This window comes from Xiphias gladius, chromosome 16 (assembly GCF_016859285.1).
Source record: "Xiphias gladius isolate SHS-SW01 ecotype Sanya breed wild chromosome 16, ASM1685928v1, whole genome shotgun sequence".
NCBI classification, from domain to species: Eukaryota; Metazoa; Chordata; class Actinopteri; order Istiophoriformes; family Xiphiidae; genus Xiphias; species Xiphias gladius.
In genome coordinates, this window is record NC_053415.1 from 11444243 (window position 1) to 11467415 (window position 23173).

The window sequence follows — 23173 nt, forward strand, 5'->3', positions numbered from 1 at the left end:
CGAGTAATAAATCTTAATATGGATTTGATGTAAAATAAACATTAATTTCAAGTTGCTTTTAAACATAATCTGTACTACCAAACCTGTATATTAACACAAATAAACAAAACTGCCTGTTTGGTATTTTGAACAATGAATGTGCAAATTGTTTTGACTTTGTTAACATTTCCAACAAACATTCATAAATTATTTGAGATATCAGGCAATTCAAGCACCTCGTCGTTTTGCTTCTGTCTGACCAATGTGGAGCTGTTAATACACCCAGGTCAGGGATGAAAGAAAAGTAAATGCACAATACAATAATGTCGTGTAGAGAAATCCTTTTTTTTCCATTAGCTGCTGAGGCTAACCCTCACAAACTGAATTTCACCATTTTTTGATTCTAAAAAAATTGTTTTTCTACAGAGATACGTTGACACTTTTGTTACATTTTAAACATAGAGATCATTTAAATTTTGAATGAATAGGCATCCCTATGGCTCGACATGCACGCACACCTGATATGAATTGAGCTCTGTACACTTTTATGCTATCCTCCTATCTACTTCTTCTGCTAAAGCATTCCACATTGGAATGAAGGTGCTACAGCAAAAACCTGAACTTCAGGCAATCTAGAAGATTTGATTGTACTGATAAATAATGGGCAGAAACAAAATAATCACAAAAAATAAGGAACTATGAAGTACTTAAAGTATGACTCATGTAACACACGATGTGACTATGCTATGAGGATGAAGAGTTGGGAGTTGCATTCAGTGAAGCCCTGTTTAGTTGTGCTTGTGACACTAGTAGTGCTGACGTGCAGGTGGAAAGATGGACAGGTAGGCAGGGCGTGGCCCCGTGCGCAAGCAGTGACTGTGACACGCAGTGACACGCCTAGCCCCCCTGCCCTAACAGCACCTCCTGGTCCTCCTCATTCCTCTCCAGTGCGGCCCCCAAACCTCTTTCTGATCAAGTTGGAGCTCTGAACTTAAAAGCATCTTTCCAGAAGTTCTGCGAGACACAATATCTAAAATGCTATTAATAAAACTCACTGGGGGAGCGAGTCTCATCACCTTCCACTGTGAGATGGAGAACATCAAAGTCAAGGGACCCCATATCGCTAATGTCATTCATAGTAAACAGAGAAAATACTGGTGAATTTGAAAACTGTAACCAAGAGCCTTGGGCTGTTCTTGAACTGAAATTTAATTTTTGATGAGCAGGTTGTGCAGAAGGTCTTCCAACAACAGAGGGTTATTTGAAATTCCAGGTCCATATCAGTTGATTTGTGTTTAATTTTTTCTTTTCCTTGATTTGACCAGTGGAACACATTTTCCTGCTGCTTCACTCTCCTGAAACTAGTATAGCAGGTATTTGCAGAATGTTTCTGCAGGGTTTCTATCAAGTACTTGATATAGAAATCAGTTTGATCTTTTCCACACTGGTAACCTGCACATTATAGTATGAAAGAATGATGAGGGGTAGTATTTGAAAAGCAAAGTTATACTAGCGAAATTACAAACCAAACTCTGAGGACTTCACTTTCCTAATGGTTGGATATCGTAAAACAAAGACCAATAAAGACCAAGCAGTCTCCATCAAGGCCCTAATACTGTGGAGCCTCTGGCACAACCTATATACAGTGTTCATAATTTTGTATATTTTTCATTTAGTCCATATGCTTTTATATTTTTCATATATACTTTTTATAGTAATTTATCAGGATTTAATGTCTTTAAACTGAAAAGGTGGGCAAAAACTGAATTACAATTTTTTTGATGGGTTGAAACATATAATATTGTTGAAAACTAACTCAATACGATTTACCACCTTTAGAAATCAAATTTTCAGGGGGAATACATAAATGTGTTCATCTTTTAAAATCAGAAGGCCATAAACCTGCTCTCTGTGAAAACATTAAATGAAAAGACACAATATTAAGTATAGAAATATTTAATTTTCTAATGAAGTGGTCAGCAATGAACATATGTGATTTGTTAATAACAGGAAAAAAAAGGAAAATTAAGGATGTGTAAAAGTGGTGTGCACTGTAATGTAATTTGATAGTGCTCACTGTGGTTACTATCCACCACAGTAGAGGTAGGTTTCTAAAGTTGAACCTGAAACTGACCTCAAGACGTTTCTCTTTGTGCTTTTAAGAGTCCAGTGAGGTAAAACAATCACACATTGACATAATGCATTCCCTGCCCCTTACCCTAACTGTAATCTGAACCTAATTTGTAACCTGAACCCTAAAACCAAGTCTTAACCCTCAAACAGCCCTTTAAATTTGTAAGGACCACTTTCCCACAATGTCCTCACTTCCACAGTCTAAAACTCACAAGTGGTCCTCAGAAAGATAGAAGTACAAGTACTCACACACACACAGACACACGTACATACTCTAAATTTAAATTTACAGTGTACAGTTTTGTGATTCACATACTGTTTTAATGTGTGTTTTTGGATAATTCAAAGTGCTTCTTGGCATTGACACAAGTGCTATATTTTCCTTTTACTGTACTGGCTGCTGGGTAGGAAACACTTGAATGAAATCTGGAACCCTTCTCAAGGAACTGCATGTTACATGTATTAAACGGGGCTTTGTAAACTTGAAAGAAATCTAACGTCATTACTATTTTCATTCATTATGGAATGTGCCTTGCAGAGGGAATATCCTTGTACAACAGATTTCTATTTTTCAATCAGTTTCTCATGTCCCCACGTTTTCAATCATTCGCTCATTCCCTTGGGTAGAAAAACTGCCGCGCTGATGTTGCTGAGTGTAGGTGTACATGCACATGCGTAACTCACCCTTCATAAAGGTTGCAGGTATCCACACAGGTTCGTCCACGGCTGAAGTATCTGCAGGAGAGGCACTGGTCCGGGCCAGGACCCCAACATCCTGCGTCTGAACACAGTGGGTCACACACCATGTGCTCCCTGGCTGCTCAATACAAACATACACAAAGACAGAGAGTATAAGAGCAAAGTACTACATTCATGTAGAATGCAGCTTTGACTTTAGAAAAGAACCAGGGCTAGATGGCAATTTGCAATTTGTCGGGGTTCATTTTTGCATTAAGTTTCTCTGCTTCCACAGAGCAGCTGTTAATTTGGGCTGGCCTGTAAAAAACTTGTTTTTGTGAGATGACTTTGCTAAACAGGAGTAATTGCAGCAAGGCAAAGGAATAGGGGTAGAGCTCGCAGACATGCTGAAGGATTGTGACATTCCTACTCAGTGAACAAGAAACTGTCAAACTGAACAATCAAAGAATAGATACCCTCCTGGATGAACTGAAAGCTAAGGTAAGACTGTATGTCCTGTATTTATATGAATAGTCTGTGGTTCACTGCGGAGCTAGCAAAGGAGGGAGCTTATGCTGCACTGCTTCATTATACGAATGCTGAGCAAACGGTGACGAAGCACTGGTGGGACCCAGAAAGCAACTCAGATGCCGCGCAGGGTTGTTTAGTAGAAAGGGAGGGTGAAAAATCAACACTGAAACTTCCTGTTCCTTGTAGGGTTTCATCTGAAATACAACCTTTCCACTTTTTTCTCATATTTCTTGTTGTTAACATTCTCAAATATATTGAAACTGATTATTAATAATGATTTTCTATCGGCTTCAGTACAACAATATCAGGTATCTGTGTTCAACACACAAATCCATACACAGGCACATACAAAGTATTGTTGGCTGTTTGTATAGTCATGTAAAGCCACACAAAAAGCCACCTTTGATTCACCACCTTTCATCCGCCTCGGTTTCCTCTATAGTACCAACTGACTCAGGCCATTCCATCTGCTCTGTTCAGTTCTCTTCTTGTGTCCGTATCTCTTCTCTCTCTTTTGCTCTTTTGTCCCCCTTCAGCACTCGGCTCTACAAAGGCTGGTACATCTGAGAGCATTACAGCGACAAAATGAGAGAGCTGAAGTAACATGGTGACAGCACTGCAGATACACTTGGAACTTTTATCATCCCATCTGCGTCTCACGTGATTTCCCACCTTGTCGGTGGATTTTAAAACTAAGACTGTATGCTGGCCGAGTTCTCTTCTTTTCTCTTCACTTCTTTTCTCTTCTCTACTGTTCTCTTCTCTTCTGCTTAAAATTTCAGACAGAAGGATGCAGATATATGGAGAAAATAGAAATCAAGTGTTTCTTTTGCAGGCAGAGGGGGAAGCTTTGCCTTTCAAATGAGACAAAACCACATCTTTTGTGCTTCCAATGCCGTAGGTTAAACTGACCAGGCGGAGGGAAAATTAAGGAGAAAAAGGATGGATGAGCGCTGAAAAAAGGAAATAAACAAGGGAGGAGGAGAGGTTGGTTGGCTTTTTAACTGAACAGCAAGATCAAAAAGATACCAACTTCAGACGTTTCTGATGCGGCTGGAAAACAAAGGTCCATGGGGCTTCAGTCGACAGATGCCTTTTGAATCCCATGTGAGACAGGATGACTATGATAAAGGCTTGTAACTTGAAGATAAGGAAGGGAGGGAGGAAGGAAGGAAGGAAGGAATGAAGGAAGGAAGAAGAGATGGAAGGAAGGAAGGAGGAAATACTCTCTAATGCCTGCTATGGCAGACTCAGAAATAGGCTACCTAGGATTAGGGTCCATTAACTCAAAGGCCCTGCAAAACAAACACAGGTGTTTTCATTCATTCTGGCTCATTAGACATCTGCTGATATTAAAGGTGTGTGGAGCTATGCAGGAATTACAGTATGTGAGGTCAACCGGATTCCGTATACTAATATCAACGATAAAGGTGAAATTCATGCTCCCCTGAAAAGCTGACAGGAGAGTCAGGAAAATGTCAGTTAAGAAAAGTCTTCACAAACCCACCCAGTCCTGAGAAGAGCTCTAAGCCAAAAATAATTAAAATCATCTGCGTGGGTTTACCGTGCGTGTGCTGTGCATGGCCTTTAGGGCATTACTGAGAAAGCTGGGTGTATTCAGGGGTCTATTACCAGTGCACTTACTATCCCAAGCTTTGACCTTTTGAAGAATTGTGTGAAGAAAATAAAATAAGTTTCTCACTCATATATTACCACAAGTTCTGCACTCTAAAAACATCATTATAAAACACCGACATTTTAATTGCTAATGAGCCATCACTCAACAATAAGTTTAAGGACTGTTTTGTCAAAGATTTGCCCTGATACAGTTCTGGTTACTGAAACCTTGGACTTTATCCTTTATTCATTGCATCAAAGTGAGCAGATCTGTCCTTTTTTCTCAGAAGCATTTTTCAGTCAAAAAAGAGAGTTAATAATGCTGAAATTGAGCAGTTTTATGCGAAATGGAGAGTTTTTTTACCAGTTTTTTTGGCCAGTTTTGTTCTATTTTATAGAATCTAAAATTTGTGCGAGCAGAAACTTGACTTGTTTGACATGCATGACTAACTTTTAATTTTTAAATATTGAAAGAAACCAGCCAAAATAAAATTATTGGTTGGACTGATGTTTTAGATTTGAAGTGAAAAATGTTTTCACTTTCGACCCATCAGCAAAACTGATGAAGCCTCTTGGATGAGTGTTTATAGTATTTATCCATAAATGTGCCTCAAGGGGCTTTACATCTGTAAAACATAGGACACCTTCCGTCCTTAGACACTTGGGTAAGGAAAAACTCCCCAAAAATCCCTTTAACAGGAAAAAAAAATGGGATGGATAATGATGTGAACAGACCAAATGTAGTGAAAAGTTTTTTCTAATGTCTTTTAATTATAATTTGACACAAAAAAATGTACAGTATTTGCTTCTGATAGCATAAAAAATCATTATAACCTTAGCTATGTCTTCTGCTAGCTACTCGTATTTCATCTTATACAAAGTGCAAGTGTTAAAACTGGTTGCCTTGGTTTCAGGTTTCTCCAACTACCTAATGATTTTTCTTCATTACTGTTACTACTACAACTGTGAATAAATGGGCACATGCAGACTCCTTGTCCTCTGTGTTTGCTGTCCTGTATGGCTGCGAGACCTGCCCTTCTGCAGTCCCTGCCAGACTCCGTCAAGTATAGACACACACAGACATACACACACACACACACACACACACGCACACACACGGTGCGCTGATGCACACATGCAGAGCCATGTCAAGGAGATTGGTGTGTGACTCTTGAGTCTCACCCAAAGTCTTCAAAGTCACTGAAGTGCATGAGAGAGAGAGAGAGAGAGAGAGAGACAGACAGAGAAAGAGCGAGAGCGAGAGACACAGAGAGTGTATGTGTGTGTGTGAGCGCGTGTGTGTGTATGCTCAACACGAAGGAACTGCCCAGGGGAAAGGCACACATGAACAGTGAAAAGGGGCCAACTCAATAATGCAAATACTGGCTCATTAATGAACATTATACATAAATGAATAATGTTTTAACACTTGTGCCAGTGATATAATAAAAGCTCTTCCATTTTTGGAAACTAATTTTTATCTCATCAAATTAGTTATTTGCCTATTTTAACTTGGTCAAACCTTGCATTCACTGAATGGTTCTGTTGGTTAATTAGTCTAATTAGGCGATTGTTTTTTTAGTTGTCGTTAGAAATTTGTGAGATAATAGCTTCCACTCACATGACAGACAGAGCATAATAAGAAGTAAAGTGTGCTTCTGCTATTGTATTTTCAGTGTTTAAAAAATGCCTATTGAAGGAGCACAGTGAAGTCTTAAAAAAAGTGTATTTTCTCACCCAGAAAACTGTATATCAAAGTCCCTTAACAGAGACTGCAGATGTTCCTTTACCTCAAAATAATCGCCTTGACTTCGGTTTTGAAGCCTAAGCGTCGATCTGAAAGACTAGACTTTTGTCTAAAGTTGATTTTGTGTCAGGTCAGCGATCCCAAATTCTTTCAGACCATTAGTGTCTGAGCCTTCTGTTCCAGAGTAAATCTCAAACATATTTCTCCATAATCTTTCAGGCTGTAACCCATATATAAATGCGAACAAGTTTGTCAAAGCAGGAAACAAGAAAGAGAATCTCTTGATAGTGCGTTGAGCTGCACAACCGATGTTCAATGGGAGACTAGATTACAAAAGTACAGTATTTGAAGTGAATAACAGTGAGGAGTACAATTAAATAATTAACAAACATTCAGCACACTCCAATATTCAGTGACTGAAAAGTGTACCATTTTGTCAGAGGATATCCAAAATCAGAACTTTAGAAAGTGGTAATATGTTTTTATTTCTGTAACAGACCAACAATTGCAGTCCAAAGACTTTTTATCAGCTCATGGCTTAAGGATTTCTTGAACCTTTCGACCGTGGGATAAATGCCACTTACAGTACCTGATGATTGTATGAGACTCTATTTAGTGGTTCTAAAAGTGGTAACACATTAAATGGATGATTACAGTTATGACTTGTGATGAATGAATTTGTTACCTATACATGTTTTACTGTCACAGCTTTGGTCAAACATGTAATGATATGTAGCTTATTGGCATTAATTATTAAGGCTTCGCTGTAAGTCGAAATAAGTTATGGAAACTGTCATTTGATGGTTTGGGCGACTCCAAATGATTTGCTTGGCATTTAAATGGTTGCAATTAAATTGTGTTTGTCTCCAACCCCCCCATGCCACAGCGGAGCAAGGCAAAACAATTTTTGATGGACCTCCATTTCTGTTTTGGCACAGGAAGACATGAAATACGCTAATTTTAGTTTTTGATGTTTGTGTTGATTTTGGTATAAACTTACAGCACTCCTGCGGGCTTCGGTTGTTGCGGACCAGAACCTTCTGGTTTGCAGCGCGGAACAGTCTTGTCCAGTTGACGGTGCTGTAGTAGCAAAGCTGGCTGTTCTCTGCGATGTGGACATTGCCAGCGCTGATCTCTCGTAGAGACTGAAGCTGCAGTGATGAGATGCCCTGCTGCTTTAACACCAGCAGGGAGATCCCGCTGAGAGGGAAAAATGGGTGCAGGTGAGAGGAAGAGAGGGTCAAACAGGAAGGGAAGGAAGATAGGAGAAGCAGGAGGAGAGGTGATGAGGTGGAACAGGAAGAGGAAAAGAAGAAAGAGGAAAAGGGGAGAGAGGCAGAAGATGGAATTATCTCACAGCTGATGATGTCTGACTCAGTTATTTGGTAAAAAAAAATCCTATCTTCTGTCTGTCATATTGTCAAGTGGTGTATTTCTGAAGGCTGTATGACTCACATACTGAACTTATCTCGTACAAATAATGTTTATATGCAAGCTACCTTTTTAAAGGAAACCTAATACTCCCTGAAAAACATTATTCTTCAACATACCAAAAACTAAAACCATGTTATTGAGGTAAAAGAGACATTGTGTTAATGGTTTGAGTCTTGATTAGTACTTAACATTTCCACAGAATGTAATACAAGAAATGCAGAATAGGTGCATATGAATATACTGTAACTAATATGAGATAGGATTAGTGCAACGCAGTGCCATAGCACCCTACATATGGCAAATGGAGCTTGTTTGTTTATGTTGTTTTAATACTTTGCATTGGAACAGTACAACTTGCTCGTGATATCAGCTTGATTAGACGGTGCAGGTCAATTCTAGAATATACTAATATACTATATACTATACTTTGTATAGTACTATTAATTTGTGAATAATGTAAAAAAACAAAAACATATGCACAATAAGCGTATATAGTGAGAATTCCACTCCCCCATCTCCTTATGACCTGTGCAGCAATTCACCTTGTAATCACTTCATCTGAATTCTGTCATACCCTATTTATAGTCACATCAAAATCTTTATATTTTAATGTACAAATCATTATCATTTTAAATAATTTTTACCTCCACTAGATCTTGTAAATGAGACCTAACAGCTTCTTTGTTGCATTTTGTATGTTAAAGTAAACATACAGAGAAAACAACTACTTTTAATATTAAAGTGGGGAAACAGGTAGCAACAATAGTATCTGGTCTTAATTTGAAGAAATACTACCATTAAACACCGTCGCTTGTGTCTGAAAAAAGCTACTAATTATCTCACCATGGTCTCATTTTGTATACAATAACTACACAACAATATCTTCATCTCAACATGAAACAGTGTGTTGATTTTTAAAAATATTCCAAACAGAATCTTTAATGTTATTGTTTTGTCAAACTACAGTTACACTGGATCTGCATAATTGTTGTTTTTCTTTAGTTTTCCTTTCTTGTCGCACTTTTGTGCATGCTGCTGCAACAATGTAACTTCAACAGATTTTGTTTCCATCATTCTAGGCTCTAGGCTGCTCTTTGTCTTCAAAGCCTACTGCCACCCTTTCCCATAAGCCCTACTTTCACAGTTTAAAAATGACAGGAGGCCAGTGGGGCTGTCAGAGCCATCAGCTATTCAGAGGGTATGCAAGATCAAGCACGGGGCAAGGGTGGGTGGCAGGCTGTAATTTGTACTACAGCCTGCTGTTTCCATCTGCAGGTGGATGACACACAAGTGGACACACGCAAACCCTCATGCGCACACTAAGAGACATACACACAAAGGCGCACTCCATCAAAGAGTCCACAGTATGCATTCGGCTTCACAGACATTCACTTTGTTTCCATCCAAATGTCGCTGCAAATTTTGAGAGCACCTTTGGACAAGTCACAAATAATTAAATGATAACTGATTATGTTCTATTAGCAGGGTTAAAACAAAAAAGTTGGCTTGTTAAATGCTAAAACAAAGTCATTTCTAAATGGGGTTTCAGACACAATGTTCAGTGGTACCAACTAATGTGAGCTATACTTTTCTGACAACAAAACAAAGAACTGTACTTGGCAAAACTGTACTTAGTGAGCTCGGTTTGAGGCAGTGTTGGCATGGCTATGATTTAAATTACACTCATAGTTTAAAAAAATATAATCACAGCAAGGCTATTATGTTCTCAGGTGTGTACCTGTACAGCGCTCTTCCCCCAATAGTTGCCAGGTTGGAGAAAACACTCAAGTCTGTCATGTTGTCAGGCCAAGACTGGATGTTCAGAAAGCCTAAAATGGGACAGACACACACACACACACAGGCACAGAGGTTTTAATGACTCGCCAGTACTCATTAGAGTCAGCTGTCTATCACTTCCTCTATGTCACACGGTGACAAGAATTAAATGAGTAGTGAGAGTTGGCATTTTTCTGAAATTAGCAACATGCCAGGGACCACAGTAACCACACTGCCTGAGTCCCATCTGAAAGCAGCCAAGCACTTCTAACCCAGAAAAATGTTATAGGCAGAGTAACTCCACAGAGAAGTTTGATGCCAGCTATGATGAGTCTAAAGTTGGATATACCTATATTTTTGCATTTCTTTATGTGCTTCTCTACTGTTGAATCATTTAGATGATTAAATGAATAGCGAAAAGGATGACTGTGGCTCATTTAGTATTTTCAATAATGAATTCAGAAATATTAAATATTTAGTAGAGGAATGGTAGGGAGGCACAATCCCCAAGCCAACACCAGAGGACAAACAAAACGGTTGGATGAGGATATGAGACGAAGGAAAACTGCACAGCAGGTGGAAGAGTAGAGGTAAGAGATAAGCAAAAACTGAGAACAAACACCCCACAAAAATTCCCAAATTACTTTACACATTAAAAGAAAACACAGAGGCCAAAAGCTGCTGTTGAACTGTTTTCATGAAAAAGGTGGAGGAGAAGAAGGTGGTGGATAGGTGAGAAAAATCCTGTGGGCGTGATGGGCAATGTGGTGCATTCTCCAATCAATGAACAGTATCTGACTCCATTATATTAAATTACATTTTTTTTCCCAGAGGAGGCATTATTTTGTTTATTCAGAAAGGGAGGGATGGTGGAGGGAGGTATGGGGAGTTGTGGAGAAAGACGGCCGCTCATGGCTTGTTGACAAGAGAGCAATAACCTTCAAGAGCACCTTTATCAATTCGTGGACAACGTTCTGTTTGTTATATCAATCCCAGCTGAGCAGCAGCAGGGTCTGAGTGAATGTTTATTAAGAGTGTTTGATGAGGAAATGAGAGGGAAAAAAAGTCTGGTGATTGTGAGGAATCACACACCAGGGCTCATGCAAAATGCACATGAGCTGAATTTGAAACACATTCTCATACTAGAACAAACCTTCTGTGCAGAGCACAATAGTTAAGGACAAAGAGATTCAAAAAACAGAATAAAAATCCAAAAATCAAAATTATTGCAATTTTTAAAATGAAAAACAATGCTTCTCTTAGAAATATAATCCTCTTTATTAGGTTATTTACTCCTTCACCTCTTTTTCCAAGAGAAGATACAATATGGGTATAATAATGACTGCCATTGTGATGGAATAGTAATGGGAGTCATTCTGTTATCAAGTATTATATGATATTTATACAGAATCCTAAAAATTATTGCAGGAAAATGGGTGCTTGTAGTTTTTTAGTATTCATCCATCTTGTTTACTGCATCCCTATCCCTGACCTCATGGTGTGTAGTTTAAGAAGGTGGGGGCCTCCTAGCCCAGAGGCAGCAGTGTTACAGAATTGTTAGCGTTACTTGTCGACACTAATTGTTTTAATGACAAAGCCCGCAGTGCTGAGGCACCTCACAGCTTCACTCTTTCGGGGGGGGGGCGGCTTCCTAATCAAGGTAATAAGCTTCTGCCTGCTGCACACTTGCCTCTGCTAATGTAATACTGTGCTGACAGCACACATATGCTATACCCGTACAAGGCAGACATAGATTTGTCTACGGATACCAGGTGCATTGGGAAAACTTACAGGTGTAGAGATTTGTAGGTAGAGATACATTTTCATAACCTTTTTACAACTTAAACCTTGGGCCTAAAGGTTAGACAATGTGTATTACTGAAATTACTAGGTAGTGAAGGAGAATGAGTAATGGTTATCTTTCTTACCTACCTCTGTTAAGATGCCCTTCAGCAAAACAATGATCACCTTACTCTTCCTGGGTCTAGGGCTGAAAGACTATGCTTATCCTGAGTGACGTTGGCTAGTCTGTGGTGCTCCTAGTCAGTCTACGACCATGAAGGAGGTGTGAGAAGACTATGACATTATTGATTTTGGTCTTTTCATGGGATTTGTTGAAAGGGAGAAAACAAAGATTAAATTCTAAACCCTAAACAGAATAAATAAATCAATACTCTTGAAACCTTGCATATACAGTGCTTACCACAGAAGACCGCATCTCAGATAGTACAACTGTGCCGAAGCATTGCAGAGTCTATGTCTATACTATGTACATGTAATGTATGGATAATACTAACACAAGTACAGGGTCATACTGTGGGTGCAGCCTCATCTTCAGTATCTTCACCTTCTTCTCACCTCCATGAGTGGTTAAGTGAAGTGAAAAGATCACCTAGCAGCGGTTCATGTGCTGCTGGGAGGCACATCAGTAGCACACCAATGGATACAGCAAATTACAGCGTGGAGCCAATTAAAGACGAAGGCCATGAGCTCACAAGCAAAGGTTAAGAGTGCTTAAGTTGTGATGATTACATTAATCACAAAACCCACTTAAGCTAAATTGCACGAGGGATTCAATTCTTTGGGTGAAACCTGACCAGGTGATATGTCTTTGAAGATGTCGGAAAAGTGAAGCAAGAGTCAGTGAAGGGAAGGAAGAAAGAAATGATTGGAGAGTGACAGACGGGTGTGCTGGTGTGTAGGATGAGAGCTGTCCTCCTACACAGCTCATTTGAAAGCTAGAGCAATGCTAGTTGTAACCTTGGGGTCATAGAGGCAGGTTGGCTGCCTCTGTAAGAAGTCAAGTTCTCTTGACAGCTTGGAGAGATGACAAGCTGGGCTGACACACATCTCTGACCACATGGTGTTTGGCCAATGGTTTGTCTCCATCACATTTTCTCAAACTGCCATCAATAACCAAAACAGAAGAAAACATAAAGCCTTGGAAGTAAAGTTTTTGAGTTTGTCTAGGTGAATGTACATTATTGCGCTTAGCATTTTCATTCTTCCCTAGTATTCAGATTTTTATCAGCTAGGCAAAAAGGATTTAACATGCATTCAGGAGAAAATGCACTCCAGGTCACTACTTAAAAGGCAGACCACAAATTTTACTCTGCATCTCATACATTTCAAGCTCACAATCTGACATGAATGTGTGATTTACTAAAATGGCAGCTAATTATGCAATTAATGACTGAAACTGCTTCATAGTTGTATTTTGGGGGTGGATGAGAGTTTATAGGCTTATTATCTCTCCTGCCTTGCACATTTTGCACACTCAGCCGTCCTAAAGGGAAATCCCTCCTAGATCAAGCTTAATCAAGGTTTATATTATCACAAGATGATACAGATTTGTAAGTTGGTTTTGTCTTCATGTTTTTTGATTGTTACATTTGCTTAGATCATTTCCCTTCCTGCCTCTTTTCTTTCTTTCTGTTTTTTCTTTTTAGTGTTCTTGTTCTTGTGGCAAAAGGATTAAGTCATAGTCAACCAATGGATCACAACTTATTGAAAAGACAAAGACTTAATTTCGTGCATTTATTGCCCTATGTATTAAATTTAAATGATAATTACCATCATTTATATAATTCATTGCTTGCTATCACTTGCAAAGGAGGATAAATATCTAACAAAAATGATTTATTTGAGTGTATATTCCAAAGGTGCTTTTTACTACAAAAGAACAATAAAAGTAATCCTGCTACATCAGACATCAACACGTTTCTAAGCAAAACTTAGAACTTTTTAGGGGAAACTAACTGGGGTTACTTTTTCATAAGGCTTCTGTTTTTGTAAGACCCCTTCATGACTCAAAATTCTGACCAACGATATTTCAACAGTAAGATTTTCCCATTTCAAGAGGGATTGCCACATTGGAGATACAAGGTTTCTTTCTGATGGTACTGTCAAATGTCTAAGCTGGAAAAATGACAGCATACATGTGGCTCAGAGGTGGTGGTGGCATAGGGGAGCTGGAGGATTAACGATGCGCACCACATGTTCTGGATCTTTCCTTCATGGTGCGTGAAGGGAGAGCTGGGACTGTGGGACTCAAGGCTAGGGACTCCCAGAGGGAGAGGCAGCAGAGAGACAGAGGAGATTGAAAGACTCATCTGATATTCTTCTTTTGCTGCAATGTCTGTCCTTGGTGTGGACAGTCTCAGGGGGAAGGGGTGAGGTAGACTTGAGCAAGTACACACACAGATACACACGTAAGCCTATATATGCCTATATATATAATATATATGCATGCTATACATGGCATATGGCAAGAGGAAGGATAAAGATCAGACCAATTGTTATTTATTATTGTTATTAATTTCTATGTATGTGCACAGATACATACTGTGCGAGCGATGTCACTCACCTGTGATCTCCCGAACGGTGCGGAATACATTGAGTTTTTCTGGGTCCAAAGCTTCAATATTGTGATAGACATCCCTGGGAATGATAATGGTAGATCAGAACAACATAACCAAACAGTGAAATGAAGCATCTGCCTTTTATACTGCATAGATAAGCAATTTACAAAGGATCTTCTTTGTAAAATCACATGGATGAAAAATGAGCTGCATTTACCCATAGAACATGATCATTTATAATAACAGATCAAATCAGTAAAACGTGATCTTTGTGTAGTATTTTCTTTTCTTAAAAAATGCTTACAAAAAAATTGTGTCTGATTACTTGAATGCATGTGTACTGTATTCATCCAAATATATACATGTTTGCTTTGTCTTCTACAGTCACCCTCTATATGACAAACACTATTATATGACAAACATTCCATCACTGACAAAGGAAACATTATTCATACTGATTCAAACAATCAACAATATACTTATTTTTTCCTATTATTATTGCGTTTAAGTGACACTCTTAGCTCAAGCAATTTGCATAAATAGTGGAATACATGGGAAAAAAACACACATCTGACAATCAATATTTGCAATGGACTAAAAGGGATTCGTGTTGAAGGTAGTTGCTGAGTCGCAGTTTGAGCTAAGAGAAAAAAAAATACTAAAAGCATAATTCTCATTACGTTTTTAATTAAAAATACTGACTTTTTATATTCTGAATTCCAAGATGGACTAAATTGAATTACTAAAAATTTAAATTATTCAATACCGAATTTTAATTTACCAGATTGATCAATATATTTTATTTTGATATCAATTCTTTAATTAAATGATACACTCTTTAGACAGGACATAAATTGTCCAAATGTGATTACAGCTCCATTAATTCACCGGATAAGATGAATGTTCTCAATTCTCACCCTTTGATTCCAGTAATAAGGAACACCAGGTTGCCATTGATTTTTGTGCAGTTGACAAACTTGTCAATGTTGCTCGAGTCCACTGTCTGAGCAGTCTGTAGGCTGGCTGTACCAATGCCATCGCATGCTGGAATACACAGTGAGACAGGAAAATGCGTTATTTTTATTTAACAACACCAACATGCTAAAACAGTGGAGCTTTAAAGGTGGATTGTGAGGTATTTTAAAGTACCAGTAAATACATTTTCAGGGAACAATAATATTTTGGTATTAACACAAAAAAATATTTAAATATAATGAGACCATGGATGATGAAGTTGCTAGTCTCTGGCTCATGTCAGTGGCATTTTCTGTATTTCTCAAGAAATAAAACTGCATTTTCCATGAACCCGGTTCCACAGATTTTGCACTCATTCTGCTATTCCCCAAAACTTGATATTTTAGCTTGGTCTAATGATCTATATCTGCAAATTTCAAGCCAAAGGGGAACTGGTGTTCTGACGTAAGAAGTGGCGCCAAGGCCACCGACACTGTTTATAGTGGTTATACAATGTACATGTCTCAGAATTAATGTGGTAATAATTATGCTCAAATGCTACATAAAGCATCTTTATGACTTGCCCTATATAAACAGTGATGCATTACCAATACTTATAAACTTTAACAACTTCATAATTGGATAAATAAATGGGAAATTAACTAATAAATGATAAAAGTTAGTGCATTTGTGAACATCTACTTGTGGTTTACCTTTCGGGCAGATGTCGGTACAAGGAATGCACAGCTTAATGCGATTCTCCTCCACCTCCATCTTGTTACTGGGGCATGCTCTTACGCAGGAGCTATGGTCCACCACAAAGTTATCTGAAAAACAATTTATCATAAATGTCAAATACAGATGGCTGCTGTTTGTCACACAGGAACAAACTGTACAATAAGTGGGACTTGGTGGAGGTAATCATATAAAAAATGCTAAAAGTCACTTCTCTATACTTTGTCTGACTGATACTCACCTAGCTGCACATGAATGGAAGGCACTGAAAGGTAAAACCTACAATTTTTTTTGGAGTTTTTAGCATGCCAACTTAAACATTACATTCATTTGATGTTTAATGATAAGTTCGGAGTTTAATATCACAGTTTAACAATGTTGCCCTTAGAAAGAAAATGTATTCACTGACTTACAAACTACTTGAAAGTTATTTAATGTTTCTGTCCACCTCACTATTTGTGTGTCTACTGCTTTATTCTTTTGGCCTTTTGGTTGGGCTGTTTTGTTTCTTAGTCTCTACTGAATAGCAAGTCCAATCCACGGTGTAAGAAAAGAAGCTCATACTGTATACTATACATGCCTTTCAGTAGGCTCTGGCAGGCCACTAAGGCTAACATAACAACAACATGTTTCAAAGAAAATGGTAAATTAAGTGAGACCCAATATGAAAAAGACACTATATTTTGTGCTGTGGAGAAATATGTACACAACCTTGACTTACATTTTAGAGCAGTAGTTTCATCACATTAAACATTTTAAATGGATACATTATACCATATCTTATGTCTGTCTACAAGTTACAGTGCCTTCAAGTGCAAGTCCCACTTGCTGCTGGTTGCCCATTTCACTGATGTTGGGAACAGCATTGGGCATCCACAAGTAGTTGGGCGTGTGGTGAGCAGTTAGCTGGGTAGTGGTCACAGAAGAAAGGAGCAACACCAAGACTAAGTGTAATAGTGTAAAGCAAAAGAAAAAAACTGATGCTAATGCAGACCGTCTGTTTTGTCTTCACCTTTATAGAGTTGGCGAATACCAACCATAACCTCAGGCTAGATGCTGTTTCAAGGTAGACTCATTATGATGAATGAGTTCGGGTGAGACCTTGACCAACGGTACACCAGTGACGTGTTGTGCAGAGGATTTTTTCTATTCAGTTATAAGTGTGCTACTTGTTTGCCCAGTGATAACCAACAATTACCCAGTATGCTAACTCTGTGGAAAAGCATAGAACAACTCTGGCTTGAATATATGTTCACATCAGAGAAATATTGAAGACAGACTCTATCAGACTGATTATGCAAGGTTTTGTTTTCACTGGGCATCCTGTCTTGTCAAGGTTAGAAATTTACCTTATGGAGGTAGAGTAAAAATCCAATGGACACCACTTTTCTTAGTAAGTGTCACACAATTTTAAGAACCATGAAATGGACTGAACGCAACTGAATGAGGTATAGCATCTGATTATTTGATATTTATGGTGCAAATGGTGCAAATTTAGTTCAACAATCTTACATATCATCTATTTTTAAAAGAATTGGACATTATGGCATGACTTTATGAAAGTTTTAAATGACAAAAGAAAGAAGTCTAAATCAGTTTTACACTGTAAGGTATGAGAAGGGAGAAGTGCAGAATAGACACAAGATACAATTCTTTAAATATGCTGAGTTGTGCGATAGTTTGATTAGGTTTGAGCAGGCAGTTGACAAGCACAAACTCCATTCATTATTTACACCAAAATGGCACTGCAATTCTTGATTGCTGCTAATACCAGCCACATTGATTATACCACCCAACTTATAAGTACAACCTAACAATTGATGAATCGCCAAAATACCTGATCAGCTAAAGAAGAGAATTAAATTCTGTGTTTTCCCAAATGCTAATGGTATGTCCACTTGAATAGAGGAGGAAATGTGTTTCTGTCTCTGCAGTACAGATCCACAGAATCAAATCGAAGAATCTATACCAAGGCACAGTGCAACTATTCTTGCAACACTGTCTTACGAAAAGATATTATGATAAGTATAACTATATAATTAAACTCATCATCAGCCTCTGGATCTCTGGTCTTCGCGTTCTTCATAAAAGAGAACTAATGTAAGTGTGTGGGTTCATTGTCTACCTTCTTAGTTGGGAATATATGTAAATAAAAGCGGGCACTCTGCATATTGAAACTAAAGGAGGTCTTGCCCTCTCTATTCATCCTCCCTTCATGAAAGTAAATAAGCCCACTGCCAAAGACCAACCAATGAATACCTTTTGGCCCAGAAACTCGCACGTGAGACATCAATTTTATATAGACTGACAGTAATATGGACTAATTACTTGCTTTAAAAGACAAGAACACACACAGATGCACACGCACAGACACACACATGCGCACAAACATTTTTACTTCTATACTTCTGAAAAACCTCATCGAGATAATGTATTCCCCAGCTCCTTACATTAAACTTAACTAAATACCTACCCTCAACCTGCATTCTCAGCTTAAACCCAACTTAATTCTACCCCCAACCTTTAAAACAAGTCTTTAAACTTAAACAGCCCTTTGTAGAAGTGAAGACTGGCAAGAATGTCTTCACTTGGCAAAATATACTCATTCCCAAGGTCTAAAACTCAGATAGGTCCTCAAAAAGATAGACAGACAAGAGTGCACACACACACACACACACACACACACACATACAGGTTATCTTAAGAAAACATAAGAGAAGCCATATTTATATTAGCAATATTTGCCCTATAAAATGATTCATCGGTAGTAATGAGGAGGTTATGAGAAGCTTAAGCAGTAAATGCAATTCAAGCTCCTCCAGTATCTAATTGTTTTCCTTGGTCATAACAAAACTTTGATTTGTATGTGAAGGCATAGCAGTGGGAAGAGGTGGTGTGTACACTTTGTATGCATGTGTGTGTACAGTCTATGAAAATGTATGCATGTGTCGCTATGTGTATGCGTACAGAAGTTATTACCTTTGCTAAGGCCTACACCAATCCTGGTGTTATGCAGAGAGGAATATGATGTGTAATTATGACAGATACACAAGCATTTTTGTCTGTACACAACTGTATACCTTTAATGTTTAGTTGTTCTTTATGGCATGCTTCATGTATCAACCAATTAACTTTTCTCTAATCCTTAAAGACCGCAGAAATGAGTGCCATTCAATATATTTACTGAAATTGTTACTTAACTTTAACTTTATGCCTCAGCATGAGAGCAAGTCATACTAACTATCAGCTAATGAAAGGATCATTATTTTTTTGTTTCTTTAAAAAAAGAAATGGGATTTATCAGCGTCACCACCATCCTGTCACCTCTTGTTTTTAAATGTTTGCAGGAGAACATAATGAGTAACTTGTTCCTGCTTTGTCCTCATTTTTCTGTTTACCCTCTATCACCAGAATCATTTGTCGAGCGATGAACGTTTGACATTTGAAATTCGGAAATTTAATGTGTCAAGATAATGCTGTTTTCTGCAAGTGAACAGTGTTCTCTTGCAGAAGGAAACAAAGACTTTTGGGAGAATAAGGAAATAAGTCATGGTGAAATTTTGGTTGAAAGATGGTTCAAATTTAGCTTCTCCTGCTTTCAAAAATGCAGGTCAATTGGGGTAAACTTTTTATCATGTAGTTCAACAAACTGTAACTGTAATTGTTTTGACAGTGTGGGGTTTATTTTGGATTTTGAAATCCCCAAATTCATAGTGGACTGACACGTTAATGATTTCTTTGAATCACTATTTTAAGGCTACGGTTAGATTTATGATGAGGCTTGTTTAGGGTTGTCAAGAATGGGTTATGGCTAAAGCAAAGGGTTAACGAATTCATGTAATCAGCTTAAGGTCATCCACAAGTATAGTAGTAAAGCAGGTGCGTGTTTGTGTCCAGGTGGTGAGACCTACGTGGACACTTCTTGACACAGAAGGCTCCATAGGTGTACTTTGCCCTGGGGTTGTGTTCCAGTTGGAAGGTGGTAGGGTTATAGACAAATGGCTGGGGGCACTGGGTCACACATGCCCCACTGTCATTGAAGTTGGTGCAGGCCTGCAAACACACGCACACACACACACACACACACACACACACACACACACACAGAGCACACTCAGTGGTTGGGCAAGTATTTAGATTCTTGATTTTACTTAAAGGGTCATTACACCCAATTCAGAAACATATTTTCTCACTCATGTTTAGTGGTACTGTAGCATGCATACAGTGGGGGGGGGTTACGGGATTTGTCGGTGGATGTGTGCTTTTACAAATCTACACAGCACACAAGCATCATGAGAGGATGCAAGCATTAATTTTACTATACCAGATTTGAGTTGAGATTTCTCTCCAGGGTGCCCAGTCTTGACATTACTGAATGGTGCAGACAGACAATAATTTGCATGCACCCAATGAAATTACCGCTGGGACAAATTGTGATTTGCCTTTTTCAGGCAGGTACTTAGATAATACATAAATATCTAGGAAAATGTAGACACAAATTCGTGGATCATAAAAAAACTGCAGATTGAAATGGTTGAACTAAAGTTGAACTGATATGTTGTGAAAATAAGAAAATTAGACAATTAATAAATTTTCGATAAGAAACAATCGAGACTTAGCTCTCTCATTTAAAAAGCTGTTCAAAATGACTTCCTGATTCAGTAATAAAGGATGCAATGTGAAGAATCAAGGAGAGCAAAAAATAATGAGCAAGAAGTTCCCTGTCCAAAGTCAGGCAGAGGAGCTCCATAAGTGATGGGCTCTGAATGACAAGTGCAGAAACAAGTTTAACATGCGGAGGGATGGAAACATAACTAATAAAGCACAGCGAAGAGCCGGGATGGAGGGGGGCCTGGTGAAGTCTGTATTTAACAGTAACACTCATGCCAGGAAGAAATGGGAATTAAATGTCATTTAATGATATTCGCCTAACAAGTGGCATTTTAACGCAAAAAGCAGCCATCACTTACAAAGCAGTCTGTATCCTTTGGTCCATAGCAGCCACCTGCACACTCACGATGGCAGCAGTCACTAACATAGGGACCGAAGCAACGGCCGTCACACTGCTCGGCACACACTGTCTTAGTTACTGTGGAGTGACAGATATAGAAAAGTGAGAGAGAAAGAGAGAATACATATATCATATAACAAGTAAACTATCATACACATGAAGATCAAAATGCTACCGTAAACAAATACAAGTGGCTAGTGGCTAGTTAAAATAGTTGAACAATATTTATGCAGCCTTAAGAGCAAAACTGAGAAAAAAAAAGAAATAAAAAAAACTCAGTGCAAATGTATCACTGTAAAACTTTAAGAAAAATGGGCAAAGGATACAGAATGAAGAATGACACATATATGAATCCATATATATACACACATATAATATGTATGTATGAACGTATGTATGTATCAGTGGTGTGCTGTCAGGACAAGCAACGCAAACAGTGCTTGACCAGTTAAAGCTAAAAATATATGCATTTACAACGATACTGAAGTCGAAGATATATCTCTCCTTATATTTCAGAACAGCGTTCTGTCCCCTGAAGGATCTGATGTTTACTGCACTCTTTAGGCCGCAGTAGGCTATTATCTCTGGAAGCTAGGTTGCCCATCAGCCGTTGCATCTATTATTTCTGTCATTTTCGTGGGTGTGGCCTTGCAGAGGGGGGAGCGGCATTTTTTGGATGTTTGCGCATTTGCACATGTTTGCGGTATAGCTGGCTACTGACAAGTGTATTTCTTAAGCTGCCCTTCGCTCTACTACTACTGTTCGGAGATCAGTTACGATATTGCACGCATTATTATAGACATACGCAGATGAATGTGGAAAACTGTGTTTGTGGGTTACAAAATGACTTCAACAGTCTTTACTTCCTAAACATTAAGAGGTTTTTTGTAGTTGGTCTGTAAAAGTCACTGCACACCACTGATATATATACGTAACAAGTGTCATGTAGGTAAAGCTATTCCACTGAATTGAATTGGAATGAAATTAATTTGAACCAGCATGAACAATAATTTTCTTCCACTACTAGATACTGGATACACTGTTAGATAACCACTCACGAGTCTGATTTTCCAATATCTTCCCTATTGTGTGGTAAAATGTAAGCATATTTGTGTTTGCATGTGCATCTCTTTGGTGAGTGTAGTTGAAGTTGAAGAATCTCTGCCACATACTAGCTATCTTCAATCATGTTTTCATTTCCCTGCATGCTTCTCTGAGGGTTTCTAGGTGGCTGAGACAGACACAAAGTGATTCCTGTCTGACTCAGTGTATTGCCACCGCTTTATGGAGAACGTCTGTCCACCCTTTCCTCACGTGTCTGTCGCAGTCATGTGGCATATGCCTCGCTTCTTGACAGCCATATGTAAATATACACAGGACTCTGCCGTGTCACAGACAAAGACAGCTGGTAACGACTAAAGTGGATGGAAAGGTACGGGAAGTGTTGGCAGCGGGATTTATATGATAGATTAGAAAAACTAAACTAAAATCTGTTGGGGATGGATTAAGCAGTGGAATTAACACAGGAAACAGTTGAATATTGACCTGGGGAAGACACAAACATTTCAAAATAAGATGTGTATATTTTGTATTTTGGGAGTTAGACTGATCTGCAGTCTACTGAACTTCAACTTAAATCAACAACATAAGAGTACCTATATTCATTTGTATGTCATTTGTATTTATTACACTTTATGTACTGTAAATGTTTAAAGTACGCACAGGCATACGCTACAGTACCCGTTTGTGTGTGTGATGGCAATATGTGCAATATGCATGTCAATAGAATAGGAAGAAAAGTACTAGAAGAATAGGTTGGGTGTCCACACCTGTGTTGGGTTTGTCACTCAATTAAACAATACATTACAAAAACTGCTATTAATTTCAAATAATATTACTATACAGTATATATGTTAGTTTATACTTCCATTACGTCACCAAAATCCCATCCTTCCTAAAAAAATCAGGATCAAGTCAATTACCCTTTTCCCGAGAAACCCAACATGACCTGATATCCGATTTTCTTGCTCCCTCGGGTGTTTAAAAATGAGTTAATGGAAAAGTTCCTACTACAAAATGGCAACTTTCTAGCATTTTGAATTACAGCAGATTTGTGAAGAAAACAACCAATAACGAAGGAATACAGAACAAAATGTAGTTACTAGATATTCAGCTCCATTTTTATGATCAGATTTCTCTGATCAAGGTAGAGGCAAC

At 38.3% G+C, this 23173-nt stretch overlaps 1 protein-coding gene across 1 annotated transcript in view; it reads right to left on the reverse strand.

The window, feature by feature from the left end:
• LOC120801644 (receptor tyrosine-protein kinase erbB-4-like) overlaps positions 1–23173 on the reverse strand; it is a 302300-nt gene that overhangs the window by 70043 nt on the left and 209084 nt on the right. Inside the window, 8 exon segments of the mRNA XM_040148804.1 lie at positions 2797–2929; positions 7686–7885; positions 9858–9948; positions 14262–14335; positions 15174–15300; positions 15924–16037; positions 19857–19998; positions 20916–21034. Of these exon segments, the coding sequence (XP_040004738.1) occupies positions 2797–2929; positions 7686–7885; positions 9858–9948; positions 14262–14335; positions 15174–15300; positions 15924–16037; positions 19857–19998; positions 20916–21034 (1000 nt within the window).